The sequence below is a fragment of the Mandrillus leucophaeus genome, unplaced genomic scaffold (assembly GCF_000951045.1).
Source record: "Mandrillus leucophaeus isolate KB7577 unplaced genomic scaffold, Mleu.le_1.0 Scaffold397, whole genome shotgun sequence".
Classification (NCBI taxonomy): domain Eukaryota; kingdom Metazoa; phylum Chordata; class Mammalia; order Primates; family Cercopithecidae; genus Mandrillus; species Mandrillus leucophaeus.
Window position 1 is genome coordinate 3,099,561 of NW_012104220.1, and position 13,140 is coordinate 3,112,700.

The 13,140-nt window shown below is 45.5% G+C and overlaps 1 protein-coding gene and 1 pseudogene across 2 annotated transcripts in view; one reads left to right on the plus strand and one right to left on the minus strand.

The window, feature by feature from the left end:
• ABCA4 (ATP-binding cassette, sub-family A (ABC1), member 4) overlaps window positions 1-13,140 on the plus strand; it is a 128,540-nt gene that overhangs the window by 76,277 nt on the left and 39,123 nt on the right. Inside the window, exons 21-27 of the mRNA XM_011991509.1 lie at window positions 453-592; window positions 1,030-1,167; window positions 2,522-2,715; window positions 4,396-4,480; window positions 7,172-7,377; window positions 7,736-7,784; window positions 12,427-12,692. Of these exons, the coding sequence (XP_011846899.1) occupies window positions 453-592; window positions 1,030-1,167; window positions 2,522-2,715; window positions 4,396-4,480; window positions 7,172-7,377; window positions 7,736-7,784; window positions 12,427-12,692 (1,078 nt within the window). The remainder of the gene's footprint in view (window positions 1-452; window positions 593-1,029; window positions 1,168-2,521; window positions 2,716-4,395; window positions 4,481-7,171; window positions 7,378-7,735; window positions 7,785-12,426; window positions 12,693-13,140) is intronic.
• Window positions 3,290-3,803, minus strand: LOC105547793 (annotated as a pseudogene). Its single transcript, XR_001007277.1, has one exon. The product of XR_001007277.1 is annotated as a 60S ribosomal protein L21 pseudogene (transcript).

Consider the following 13,140-nt stretch of genomic DNA (forward strand, 5'->3'; position numbering starts at 1 on the left):
CACTACTCAGAGATAACCACTGTTAACATATTGGTATATAATTTTTTAGAACTTTCTCCTATACATGTATAGATAGATAAACACATATACTTTAAAATCATAAAGAATAGTAAAACTATGCATACAATTTTATAACCTGACATTTTTTTCAAAAAAGGATTGCTTTTTTAAACATAAGATATCATGAACATCTTTCATGTCATTACATATTCTTCTGTAAAATAATATTTAATATTTACAGACTATTCCATTGTATGAATGAACCATGTAAGCCATCCTCTTATTAGCTATTTAAGCAGGGTCTGCTATTTTTGTTTTGTATCATAAACACCACTGCAGTGAGCATCTTGATTGCTAAATCAAGAATACTTGTCCTCAATTATTTCTGTAAGATCGGCTGCTAGAAGTGGAAGTGCTGAGCCATTGCTTTTCTCGTTGTCCCGTCCTCCTAGCCTCACGGTGGCTGAGCACATACTGTTCTATGCCCAGCTGAAAGGAAAGTCCTGGGAGGAGGCCCAGCTGGAGATGGAGGCCATGTTGGAGGACACAGGCCTCCACCACAAGCGGAATGAAGAGGCTCAGGATCTATCAGGTGCTGGGAGTTGGATGGAGACAGGGCCACAGATGGCAAATCCATGACTTCCCAGTGCACCCAGGAGGCAGGGGAGGCTTGGAGCAGGAGAGCTTCTAAGGGTGGGAACACCTCTGTGAAGTTACCCAAAAAATCTAAGAGCAGCCCCCAGAGCATTATCCCTGCAGAGCAGTGTCTCACAGCAGCCTGGGTTTTATTTGTCCTGAGGTTGATGTGTTTGAACAGTCTTCAAAGGGTCTGATCCAAGGAGGCGATGGTTGCCCTTTCTGCATTTACAAAGCCTCAACAGTATTAGGGCTTTGAACGCTATGAACATCTAAGAGGCAGCATCAAACCGCTGCTGGATTAGGGTGCCCCCACAATGCCACTGGCCCTGGGCCTTTCTCGTCCCCACCCTCCACAGTCCCTTAACTCTCCTATCCTTCTTGTGCCTCCAGGTGGCATGCAGAGAAAGCTGTCAGTCGCCATGGCCTTTGTGGGAGATGCCAAGGTGGTGATTCTGGACGAACCCACCTCTGGGGTGGACCCTTACTCAAGACGCTCGATCTGGGACCTGCTCCTGAAGTATCGCTCAGGTAACAGCCACTGCTCAGTCTCCTGGGCTCTCACTGTGGCTCTACCTGTGGTCCCCACTCTCTCACCTGGCATAGCTGAGTACAGGAACCACCATGGCTACACTTAGAAGGGGGTTTGTCAGTGACTTGGTGAATCTAAGTTCCAACTAAAGCCTCCTGAGGTTTTTAAAAATATAAACAGGGAATCATTGATGAGGCAACCTATTTCCGAAAATATTTTAGAAAATTCTCTCGACCTGCAGCCCTTCTGTCTGAAATGATGGATGCTACTCTAGGTGAAAGTCCTCTCTGACCATGGGGACCCAGGTCACCTGCAAACATACCTAGAAGCTCCATAGCTGTCAGATGACCACTCAGGACCAGTGTGAAGGTGACCTGGTGGGCATTCGGTGCTCCAGAGGATGGCCGCAGATGGAAGTGGCTCCTCTGTCATGGCACCTCTCAGACAAGGGGCTCAGATTGGAAGACACAGCAGGCAGAGCTGAGTGCTCATAGAGGTTAATAGCATGGTTCAACCCCATGATCAAGCCAGAGCTTTCCCCTCACTCTACTCACACAGCATTGCCCTGTGCCTTTCTCTGAGGGTTTGTCATCCTGGAATCCTCATTGCTGTTTTCTTCTTCAAATTTTTTTTTTTTTTTTTTTTTTTTTTTTTTTTTTTTTACAGAGTCTCGCTCTGTCGCCCAGGCTGGAGTGCAGTGGTATGATCTCCACTCACTGCAAGCTCCGCCTCCCAGGTTCACACTATTCTCCTGCCTCAGCCTCCTGAGTAGCTGGGACTACAGGCGCCTGCCACCATGCCCGGCTAATGGTTTTTGTATTTTTGGTAGAGATGGGGTTTCACCATGTTAGCCAGGATGGTCTTGATCTCCTGACCTCAGATGATCTGCCCACCTCGGCTTCCCAAAGTGCTGGGATTACAGGCGTGAGCCACCGCATCTGGCCTGCTATTTCCTTTTAATGACATCTCCAGGTAGGGAGAGTATGCATGTGTGTGTTCCTTATGAAGATTATAAATGCAAAGCTTAATGATCCAGAAAATGTATGTATGAAACTCACTAGATGCTGACCATAATACATAAGCCCCTAATATGGAGATTTATTTGAATCAGATCCTATGCTGGATGCAGAGACACTGTGTGTGGCAATGCCTTACAGTATGTAGGATGCTATGAAATGTTAGTTATTATTGTCCTAATATCCTGGAATTTGCTGCTGAATTAGTTCCCTTGGATTTTTTTTTAGTTAATTCCTGATTTTTGCAACTATGTAGCCAGGAAATTGCTGTACACCCTTTACCAACCACACCTAACCCAGGGCAGGGCTGGTGATTGCCCTGGCCCCTACCTTGCAGGCAGAACCATCATCATGTCAACTCACCATATGGACGAGGCCGACCTCCTTGGGGATCGCATTGCCATCATTGCCCAGGGAAGGCTCTACTGCTCAGGCACCCCGCTTTTCCTGAAGAACTGCTTTGGCACGGGCTTGTACTTAACCTTGGTGCGCAAGATGAAAAACATCCAGAGCCAAAGGAAAGGCAGTGAGGTAAGTGTCTGCCCAGGGAAGGACCCTGGCCTGGGTGAGAAGGAGCACACAGCACGGGGCTGCCACTCCAGACAGGGCTACTCACACAGGCTCTCGTCATCAGAATCAGTGTCTTTGTTCTGGGACCATTTGCAGAAGATTTCGATGAACATATTCTGAAGCCTCCTCCTACAGAGATGCTTTAGCCAAAATGAAACAACTAGCTTTAAATGGTCTGCAATTATTACATGCCAGATTACACACCAGGATCCCAAGCTTCAGATGTGGTTTGGTGCAACGTGGAAGTGAGTGTCTTATTTTGTAAGGTTAGGCTGTTTTAAGAGCAATTGGTTAAACTTCGTTCTTTTTTCATTTGAACATTCATATTCCCTAATTAAACCTGAATTTCCATGGTAAGTGAAGGCTAAGAGGAGGCCTCCTTGGGTGCTATAACATAAAAATGATGAAGCCAAAATATACTAACCAACGGAGACCACTTCAGCACATCAGCAGACCCAGTTTTATGTCTGTGCTGCCAAGTGGACAAACTGTGTCATCCTAGGCAAATTATTTAATTCCTCCTTATTTTTTTTCCAGTCCAGAGGTCTTTTTTTTTTTTTTAACACCTAGTATGCCATGAATTCATAGGGAATAGGTTCCAGCAGCTCAGGCTCCTTCCCATTGGTTCTCACAAAGTGTACTTCTCTGGGTGGAGCAGGCTGGCGCTTCAGTGGAACCCAGGTACCTTTCTCTTTGGCTTCTTTCTTTTTCTGATCATTTTCCTTCACGCGTTTCAGGAAGCCATCTCGGCTCTTAGAGTGCTTAATGTGCTCAATACGCACATTAATTCTCTTGGCAAGAATCTTGCCCTTAACTTGTTTGTTTACAACAATGCCAACAGCATGCTGGGTAACATTGTAGACACTTCCAGTTTTGCCATGGTAACACTTGTGGGGCATTCCTTTTTGAACAGTACCCATTCCCTTGATGTCTACACCTTTCTTATAGATTCACATATACGTGGCCAAAGGAACAACTCCATGTTTTCTAAAAGGCCTAGAGAACATATATCGGCTGCCTCTCCTCTTTCCCTTTGTGTTCGTCATTTTGGCGAATTACTGGAAGATGGCGGTTCTGGCTGAAAGGCCCTCCTTATTTTTTTTTTATTTTTTTTTTCTTCTTCACATGTTAAATGAAGCTGATGACCTCTGCTTCTGCTTCTTAGGGATGTGAAGATAAATGAGATAAAGTATTATGAATGTGCTCTGGGCTTCTTAAGAACAGGCATCGCTCACATTCAAATGGTCACGAATATGACATGGCAACATTATTTATGCCTCTGGTTTAAGTGTCTGGCTGCTGCTGGGGTTTCCTGTTTCCATCCACAGCGAGGGAGGCGCAGAATGTCTCCCACAGGCAGAACCTACAGCTGCCACATAATTGAAGACAAGCCAAAGGGACCCTTGGAGGTTCTGCTGCTCTCTGTGCGTGACTCACACACTCTAGGATAAAATCAAGCGACTACACCCTCAGAATGCTCAGATGAATTAACAGATTAAACAGTGAAGAAAAAAATGTGTTGACTACACTTGGCAGTGAGAAATAAATAAAGCAGGCAGTGACAGCAGCCAGCATCAGGGAGAGGCTGTCACTGAAGGGATGTGTATCTTGTCAGTCATCCTGTCCATCTGTCTGTTGCAGGGGACCTGCAGCTGCGCGTCTAAGAGTTTCTCCACCACTTGTCCAGCCCACGTCGATGACCTAACTCCAGAACAAGTCCTGGATGGTAAGGACTGGACGGGCCATACTTGGGTTCCTGTCTGGCAGCCATCTCCCACTATTGCTGGGTGTGTCCTGTTGTGATGCATTTTAATGGGAGCAAAGAGAACACTGTGTACTTCTCAAGGTCACGCAGTTGTTCTTTCGCTTTGAGCTTCTTTCTCCTCGTCCACCTTCCTTCATTCCCAAAGGGATTTTAAAAGACATGCACCTAAGGGCCCTCTCCCTTTAATTAGGAATACACTCTGCTCTTACCCTTAGTAAGCCTTCATTCCTGGGGTCTCCCTGCCCTGGCTCCAGGCCACATTCCGTAGTCTGGGGAGAGCTTCTTTTACATGTGTGACATGGCGCCCTCTAGTGGAAGCATGGTGATGCACGGCTCTTCCAGTGAACTTGTGGAGTCAGATTGCAAGTGTGGATGGCAAGTCTGGAAATAGCATACACTCCTATTACACTCCTGATTCTCCCCTCAGCTTCCCAACTTCCCAGTGAGTCTCCCTTTAATTAGGATGCACTGAAGCTCTCAGGGGTGCCCCCATCTCCAGGGAGCTGCAGTAGAGAGGCTATCCCCTCTCTATGTGAGAGAACATGTGAGAAGCAGATTCCCACACAGGAGTAAAACTAAACTTATGTACTGATACAAGTTAATGAATGGGGAAAGTATCTGCTTATCAAAGAAAAAGCACATTTTTCTATTTAGCACAAACTTTTTCTAAATGTTAAGAATTTACTGACTGAAGTCCGGTGAAGCAAGAGAACCGGACAATATTTGTGTCGTCCTATCATTACAACTGGAGGGAACATGCCCGGAGAGCCGTTGTCACGGTTCATGCACCTGCTTTCTCTTTACACTGAGAGACCCTGTGAGGAACAGAAAACATCTTTTTAGGATGACACTTCCGGGTCTTCCTCCTAGCCTGCCTTCCTGTGGTTATCTATCGCCCCACTCTCTGGATCTTGGTCAAGAAGTTTATATTTGTTTTAAATTAATACTAATATGTTAAGTTACTGTGATTTGCCAAAACTGGGTTGGAAACAAAGCCTGAGTGGCTGAATGATTCTTTTTTTTTTTTTTTTCAATTACTTTATTTCTAAATGAAGATTTTCTTTGTATAGAATCGGGATGCCATGAATGGTGGGAAATGCAGTCCATAGTTAGGCCTCAAATAAGACAGGGAAAATCATTTAATCCTCAGTTAGCTCCTTGAAAGTCTTTTCACTCAAACACACCCACACACCACACACACACTCACGGACCTCCCTCCCAGATGCCCAAAGCCCTGCTGACCTACAGAGCTACTTCTGGAAAGGCTGACACATGCCTAAGACACAATTCCTGGGAATCCAGCAGCTTTGGGTTCAATTTCCTTCCTAAGAGAACAATGAACATGACCCCTGGAGAGCGATTAGGGCAGAGCTGCTTCCTTAACGTAAAGGACTCTCCAGCCTCCGTATGAAGTCACCCCAGAGCTAAAGACAATCAAGTCCAACTTGCAGATTTGACATAAAGAAGACTTCCAATCCAGCTAGGCAGAAGGATTTTGGTTGAAAGCCATGAAATCCCTTCATATGGATCATTTTTTAAACAACAATAAAAGAAAAGAACCTACTGGGTGTCCTCAAGTCTGAGAGCTGCTTTCTGAGAGTTGTGTTTTGAGTCCTGGAATCCCTCTCCCTTTGACCTGCCTCTCAAGACAATGTGTGAGAAAACTCTCTCTTCAAGTGTATGCAAGTGAGGTTTTTACAGTTAGATTTTTAATTTTAAGGTAATACACACTTGTACACAAAATTCAATTCTGAATGCATACATGTGTCAGATAAACAGTTGATACCTGACACTTGTTCACAGTCCATGATATGCACCCCATATCCTACCCCCTCCCCCAGCTTCTCCCCATTGCTTCTCAACCCTCCTCTGCATTTCCTGTGAGCTGAGGATTCAGTTTTGTTTGTGGAGGCAGGTGCAATCCCAAGAGAAACTGTGCAGTCTTCTGAGAAGTTAGAGCAGGCACGGGTGTATGATTTAGGGAAGGCGCTTCTCACTCAGCTTGGTCACCGGTTCCAGGTTTGTGTCTTGGGCAAGTCCCCCATAGCTGAGGACAGACCAGAAAAATGAAAACGACTTTGACTTAGCCCTCAAGTTTTCAGTGAATGAGAATGAAAAACAACCATGACTAAGAGATTTCTTACCGAGATGATGTAAATGACAACAATAGCAGCCAGCACTCACCTAGGTGCCAGGTGTTTCTCTAACTGCTTTGTGCAGTTTAACTCATCTGGTCCTCAAAAACAACAATGAAGTGGATACCATTATTTTCTCCTTTTCACAGATGAGGAAACTCGAGTGTGACCCACCCAATGTAACATAGCTTGAGGGGACAGAACGTTTGGTTGAACAGAGGAGGAACTGGCACAGGAAAGTTGCATGACTGCACCCCCCGCCTCACCCCCAGGTTGCACAGCTGGCTAGTGGGGAGGACTCTGCTTCCATTTCCCTCTGCCTCTCAATGGTGATCTCAGGGCCAACTAAGCGAAAAACAGACTTGATGGAGCATCAGTCCTCTGAAAGAGTCACTGCCGAGATACAAAATGCCTCTTCCTCAAAGGGGAGGTGGAGAGAAGTAGGAAACCTGGGTAACCTCACCATCTTCCAGGTTCTGGAAAACAGAGCTGGCATCAGTCTTTTTTCTTGTCCTAGGGGATGTAAATGAGCTGATGGATGTAGTTCTCCACCATGTTCCAGAGGCAACGCTGGTGGAGTGCATTGGTCAAGAACTTATCTTCCTTCTTCCAAGTAAGAATTTCAAGCACAGAGCATATGCTAGCCTTTTCAGAGAGCTGGAGGAAACGCTGGCTGACCTTGGTCTCAGCAGTTTTGGAATTTCTGACACTCCCCTGGAAGAGGTAAAGTAGAGATTCCAGCTGGTTTCTGTCAAGTGCCAGAAGTGGTGGTTCCTTGAAAAAGTCTAATGTTAGAGCAAAGTTGTGTAAAAGCAAAAAGCCATCATTCCTCACCCAAGCATAGCAACTATCTTTATTTTTGGCATACTTCCCGCTTCTCTGTATGCATACATATTTTATGTAGTTGTGGTTACTGTGTGCTTACGTTTTTGCATTTATAGAAGACGATGTTCTTAGATAAAGAGTCATAATGGGTTTTCTTCCCATTATGAAGCAATACCCAACAAAACGGAGCTTGGGTTAGATTTTTCTGAGAGTAGGAATGACTAAATAAAATTCTCTCTTTTTTTCTTCTTGACAGATTTTTCTGAAGGTCACGGAGGATTCTGATTCAGGACCACTGTTTGCAGGTATGGTGCTGGAGACTGTGGCTTGTCCCCTTCCTCTCCCCCCTCCCAAGTTCTATCTTGAAAGTCTAAGGGGCTGGGTGCGGTGGCTCATGCCTGTAATCCCAGCAATTTGAGAGGCTGATGCAGATGGATCACCTGAGTTCGAGACCAGCCTGGCCACATGGTGAAACCCCGTTTCTACTAAAAATACAAAAGTTAGCTGGGCATGGTGGCGCGCACCTGTAATCCCAGCTACTCAGTAGGCTGAGACAGGAGAATCGCTTGAACCTGGGAGGCAGAGGTTGCAGTGAGCAGAGATTGTGCCACTACACTGCAGCCTGGGTGACAAGAGCAAAATCTGTCTCAAAAAAAAAAAAAAAAAGTCTAAGGAAAAAGTCATGAAACAACAAAGAAGGCAAATATTCCTCCATAGTATCTGACTCCCCAGTAGTAGGCACTTTGCATCCTAGATGGTTTTGAGTGACAAAGGTATAACAGACTGAGTTAGGTCTGGGTGGGGACACTTTGGATGAATGAGGATTCTTATGGAGGTCAGCTTGGTAGCTCCGTCCCTCAGCTTCTCATGCTGGGTCCCCAGTCCCTTGTTCCTGCCACGTCATCGTCCTCATCTCCTCCTGTCATCTCCAGCAGGCCTCTGATCCATCCCTGTCTGCATGAGTGACAGCTGGCAGAGTCCTTAGCGTTTAGTAAACACAACTCAGATGCCAGTCTTCTGGCCCCTTTGAGATCAACATAAAATCATTTTGAACCCTTATTTAGTGGTCTATGGGCTTTGAAAACATGGGGACCAAAATTCCTATGGATTCTAGAAGTCTCCCTTCTACATGTGTCAGCCTGGGCACCAACTAGCTCCTTCCATAAACTTTTAACAAACCCACAGCCACACAAAGCATCTGTGAGTGTAGCAGAGTTTACGGCAGAGGTTGGAGGGTGGGGAGATAGACATGTGACAGGGTTACCTGCCACACAAACAGCAACTACTTCTGATAGAACACGAGGCGTCCATCCACACTGTAAAATCCTCCCCTGGTGCAGGCAAAGCTTTGCAGCGATTTTCCTTTGCTGCCCCTGGGTTCCTAACACCTCCTAAAGCATGAGTTACCTCCTTCTTCTCAGTGTGGCATATTTCAATGTTTTCCTGTTGGAGTGTTTCCTCTTTATGGGGATTCTGGAATGAGCTCTTAAGATAACTTGGTTTTCATCTTTCTTCATAAGTGATCCCAAACATCTATCTACTATGCCTAGAACTACCAATGGACACATATACCAGCCCAGATAGGCTTCAGCCCATCCCAGTATATCACGTGGTAGTCAAAAGATGTAGTCATCCTGGCAGAGTGGGGGTGGAGCAGGAAGCAGTTCTCTCCAGGGGGCAGGAGCAGTTCACCACATAGCCCAAGTTTCTTTCAAGCTCTGCTGACACAGAAGTTGAATAATCTCAGCTCACCCAAAGTCAAAGACTTATATTAACCAAGACCAGAATGAAAATATGCTAATTTATATCAGAAGCTTTGCTGGATTCAAGAGTTAGGGCCTTGTACCTGTGCCGAATATTCCGTCTTGATAAATAGGCCCTCTCAGAATAAATTACACATCAGAGGACTGTTTAGTCAGCATAAGCGTAGAACAGGGTATTCCAAAGATACAGTCAAGGGGAGTGGGTAAGAGTGTAGCTTCTGGAGTGAGGCCGACCGAACATCAAACCTGAACTTCATAATTTGCAAACTTACTGGCTTTGGGTAAGTACTTAGCCTCTTTGTACCTGTTTCCCCATCTGCAAAATGGAGATAATAATAGCATCTACTTGTAGCATTGTTGAGAGGATTAAATGAGTTGATGCTTGCCAAGTTATAAAACAGTATACGATCGCTGATTAAAAATTAGCAACTCTAGACTCAAGGTTTACAAACCATCTTTTACCTCAAAGCACTTAACATCCACTGTCTTATCTGATTATCACTGTAATCTCATGAAGCGGGTAGGGCAGGGGTCTGCCGCCTCTGGGGGAACTGAGCTCACAGGTTGGAGGGTTTGCCTAAAGTCACCCAGGCCGCTGGGTCTCACTCTCTGGTCTTGGCTCTCAAATCTGGGATGCTCAATGCCACACTCTCAGCCACTTTTCAGAGGGCTAAGTACATTTATTTTGAATTAACTCAGTCTTAGAGGATGTCACTTTCTGACCTTGTCTCCAGAGTTTAAAGGAACCTGTAGCTGTGCATTGGGGTCACACATTGCGTGGCATGGACAGGGTCTGTGGCTGACTGCCACGGTTACTACGGTTACTGCCTGAGAACGTCATTACAAGACTGAACGAAGGGATGAACATAGAAATGATAACAAAAAACCAAAGTAACTCTTTTAAGGAAAGGCTAGCATCGGGAAGAAGAGAAGAAGAAAAGGGCTTCCTGCTTCTAGTGAGTAAAGGCAGCCCCCTAAGCTTCTGCAGCCCGTCGTTATTTATTGGGTAACAAGAGCAAGGAGCAGGAGGTAACGATTGGTCAGCTGCTTAATTGATCACAGGTTCATATTGTTACTGACAGGTTTCAATTATGCCTAATCATCAGAAACATTTGTGCAGCCTCCAGCAAGGGTCAATGCCTCTTCTGAAGGGGTGGCTCACAGTCAGTAACTAGAAAGCAGCAGATAACCAGGGACAAACTGGCAATTCTGAATAGGCCTGGAACCCTTAGCTCTGGCCATGTCAGTGGGCTCCAGTCAGGATGGAGCCTTCGGGGAGAGATCAAAGCTCAGAGGTTTGAGATGATATCAGCCAGCAAAAAGGAGGGGCAGCAGGGATCCTCCCAGAGGGAGGGCCAGCCATAGCAGACATCAAATCTGAGCCCAGATCAGGAGAAGGAGCCGGCAGAACTGGGGCTCTGGCACCGAGAACCGGCAGAACTTCGCCCCTCTGATTGCAGGTACCAGGGCTGGGGCTGCCACCCGGCCTTCGCATTCCCAGGCCTGGCACATCATAGGTAAATGTAGTTGAAAGGATGACTGAGCTGACCCAATTCCCTTTACAACTGTCCTTGTCCTGGGGGGCTTGAGGAGGGTTAAGAAAGCAGCTAGGGACCAACGAACAGTCCTCTAGGCTCTCCGTGTCCAGCAATAGTTGTTTGGCAAATGAGCATTAATCAGTGACTATAAACTATAGCTTCAACATAACCGACAATTTGCAATGGTTTCTAGAGCATGCTTCCATGTGTTATCTCATTTAATTTTCAAAACAATCCTGTGAAATGTTCCTTTTTTTTTTTTTTTTTTTGAGATAGGGTTTCGCTCTGTCACCCAGGCTGGAGTACAGTGGCCCGATCATAGCTCACTGCAGCCTTGACCTCCTGGGCCAAGGGGTCCTCCCACCTCCACCTCCCAAGTAGCTGGGACTACAGGCCCACACCACCGTGCCTGGCTAATTCCTTTTTTAATTGTTTGTGGAGACGGGGTCTCCCTATGTTGTACAGGCTGATCTGAAACTCCTGGGCTCAAGCAATCCTCCCAGCTTGGCCTCCCAAAGTGCTGGGATTACAGGCATGAGCCACCATGCCTAACCTCACTTTCATTTTACAGATGAGGAGTCTGAGAAAATTCAGATTTAGGCAGATTGAGTCACTTCCCCAAATTTATGTATCTTGTAAGAATCCATATTCAAACCTCAGTCCCCTAACTCTTAGTTCATTAATTTTTCTACCACTTCTCAGTATTCTCTAAGAATTCAGAAAGAACCACATTGACTCTGATTTTTCATTTGTTTAAGTACACAGGTAATAGGTGAATGTATTTTGTTGTTTAAAACTTCATATAATACACAAAAGGCTAAAGTCTCACTTCTCACTTCCTCCCCCCTTTCTATCCAATTCTCCTCCCCAGCTTCTGCTGACAGTCGGCGGGCATTCTTCCAGAGTTTTACAGTTGTGTGTGTGTGTGTACATAAGATGTCAGTTTTTCTTTGTGTACGATACATGAATTTTAAACATAAATGTGAATGTATTACACATATTGACCTGCACCTTAGTTTTTTTGTGTGTTTGTTTTGTTTTGTGCTGTGCTGTTTGAGAGGGAGTCTTGCTGTGTTACCCAGGCTGGAGTGCAGTGGTGCAGTCTCGGCTTGTGTAACCTCTGCCTCCTGGGTTCAAGTGATTCTCCTGCCTCAGCCTCCTGAGTAGCTGGGATTACAGGTGCCTGCCACCATGCCTGGCTAATTTTTGTATTTTTGTAGAGAGGGGGTTTCACTATGTAGGTCAAGCTGGTCTCGAACTCCTGACCTCAAATGATGCACCCGCCTCAGGTCCCGAAGTGCTGGGATTACAGGTATGAGCCACCGTGCCCAGCCAGTTTTGTTTTTTTTATTAACTAAGTTACATATTTTAAACCTCTCCATGTCAATGCTTTTAGAGCTATTTCGTTCTATTTAATGTTCATAGAGAATTTTAAGGCAATTTCAGGTGAATCTATATAATTTCTCTGTATAAGTAATTTACACTGGAAAGTAGACTTTTATAAAGATGATTAAGCTACCAACCTGGTATTTCATTGCTGACTTAAATGAAGAGAAAAACCAATGCTGTAAGGAAAAAAAAAATGGCATTAGAGATCCAGACCTCACAGGCATCTTCCAAATTATTAATTCAATCTCCCAAAACAGGCGGCGCTCAGCAGAAAAGAGAAAACATCAACCCCCAACACCCCTGCTTGGGTCCCAGAGGGAAGGCCGGACAGACACCCCAGGACTCCAATGTCTTCTCCCCTGGGGCTCCAGCTGCTCACCCAGAGGGCCAGCCTCCCCCAGAGCCAGAGTGCCCAGGCCCACAGCTCAACACAGGGGCACAGCTGGTCCTCCAGCACGTGCAGGCGCTGCTGGTCAAGCGATTCCAACACACCATCCGCAGTCACAAGGACTTCCTGGCACAGGTACTGTTGTCGGTCGGTGTTTAGCTGAGCTCAGTGGCTCCCCTCCCAGCCTTCCCCTCCTCTCCTGAGTGTTCCTGCACACATGGGTTCTAATTCAGCAAGGAGCACCCTCTTTAGATTCTGCCGGCTTTGCTTCCTGCTTTCCAAACCCTTATTTTGATTCTTGGTAACATGAATCTTCTTTGTAAGTTGGACCTCCCTTAGCAAAGAAAATAGAGTAATAGTGAAAATGTTAATATTGTTTTTATTTTTACAGTGAGGGGTAAAGTCATGTTTTCATTCATTGTTGCAGTGACCCTACATATCAAAGTCATTGTCCTCTTTTTTCTTTTAATGTTTTTTTAATTTAGAAAAAGAAGCTCTGGTTCAAAGAACAACGAGTCATATGACTCACTCTTTGAACTGCCCTTGGACGTCTGGCTGAACACTGGGCTCATTCAGATTCTTC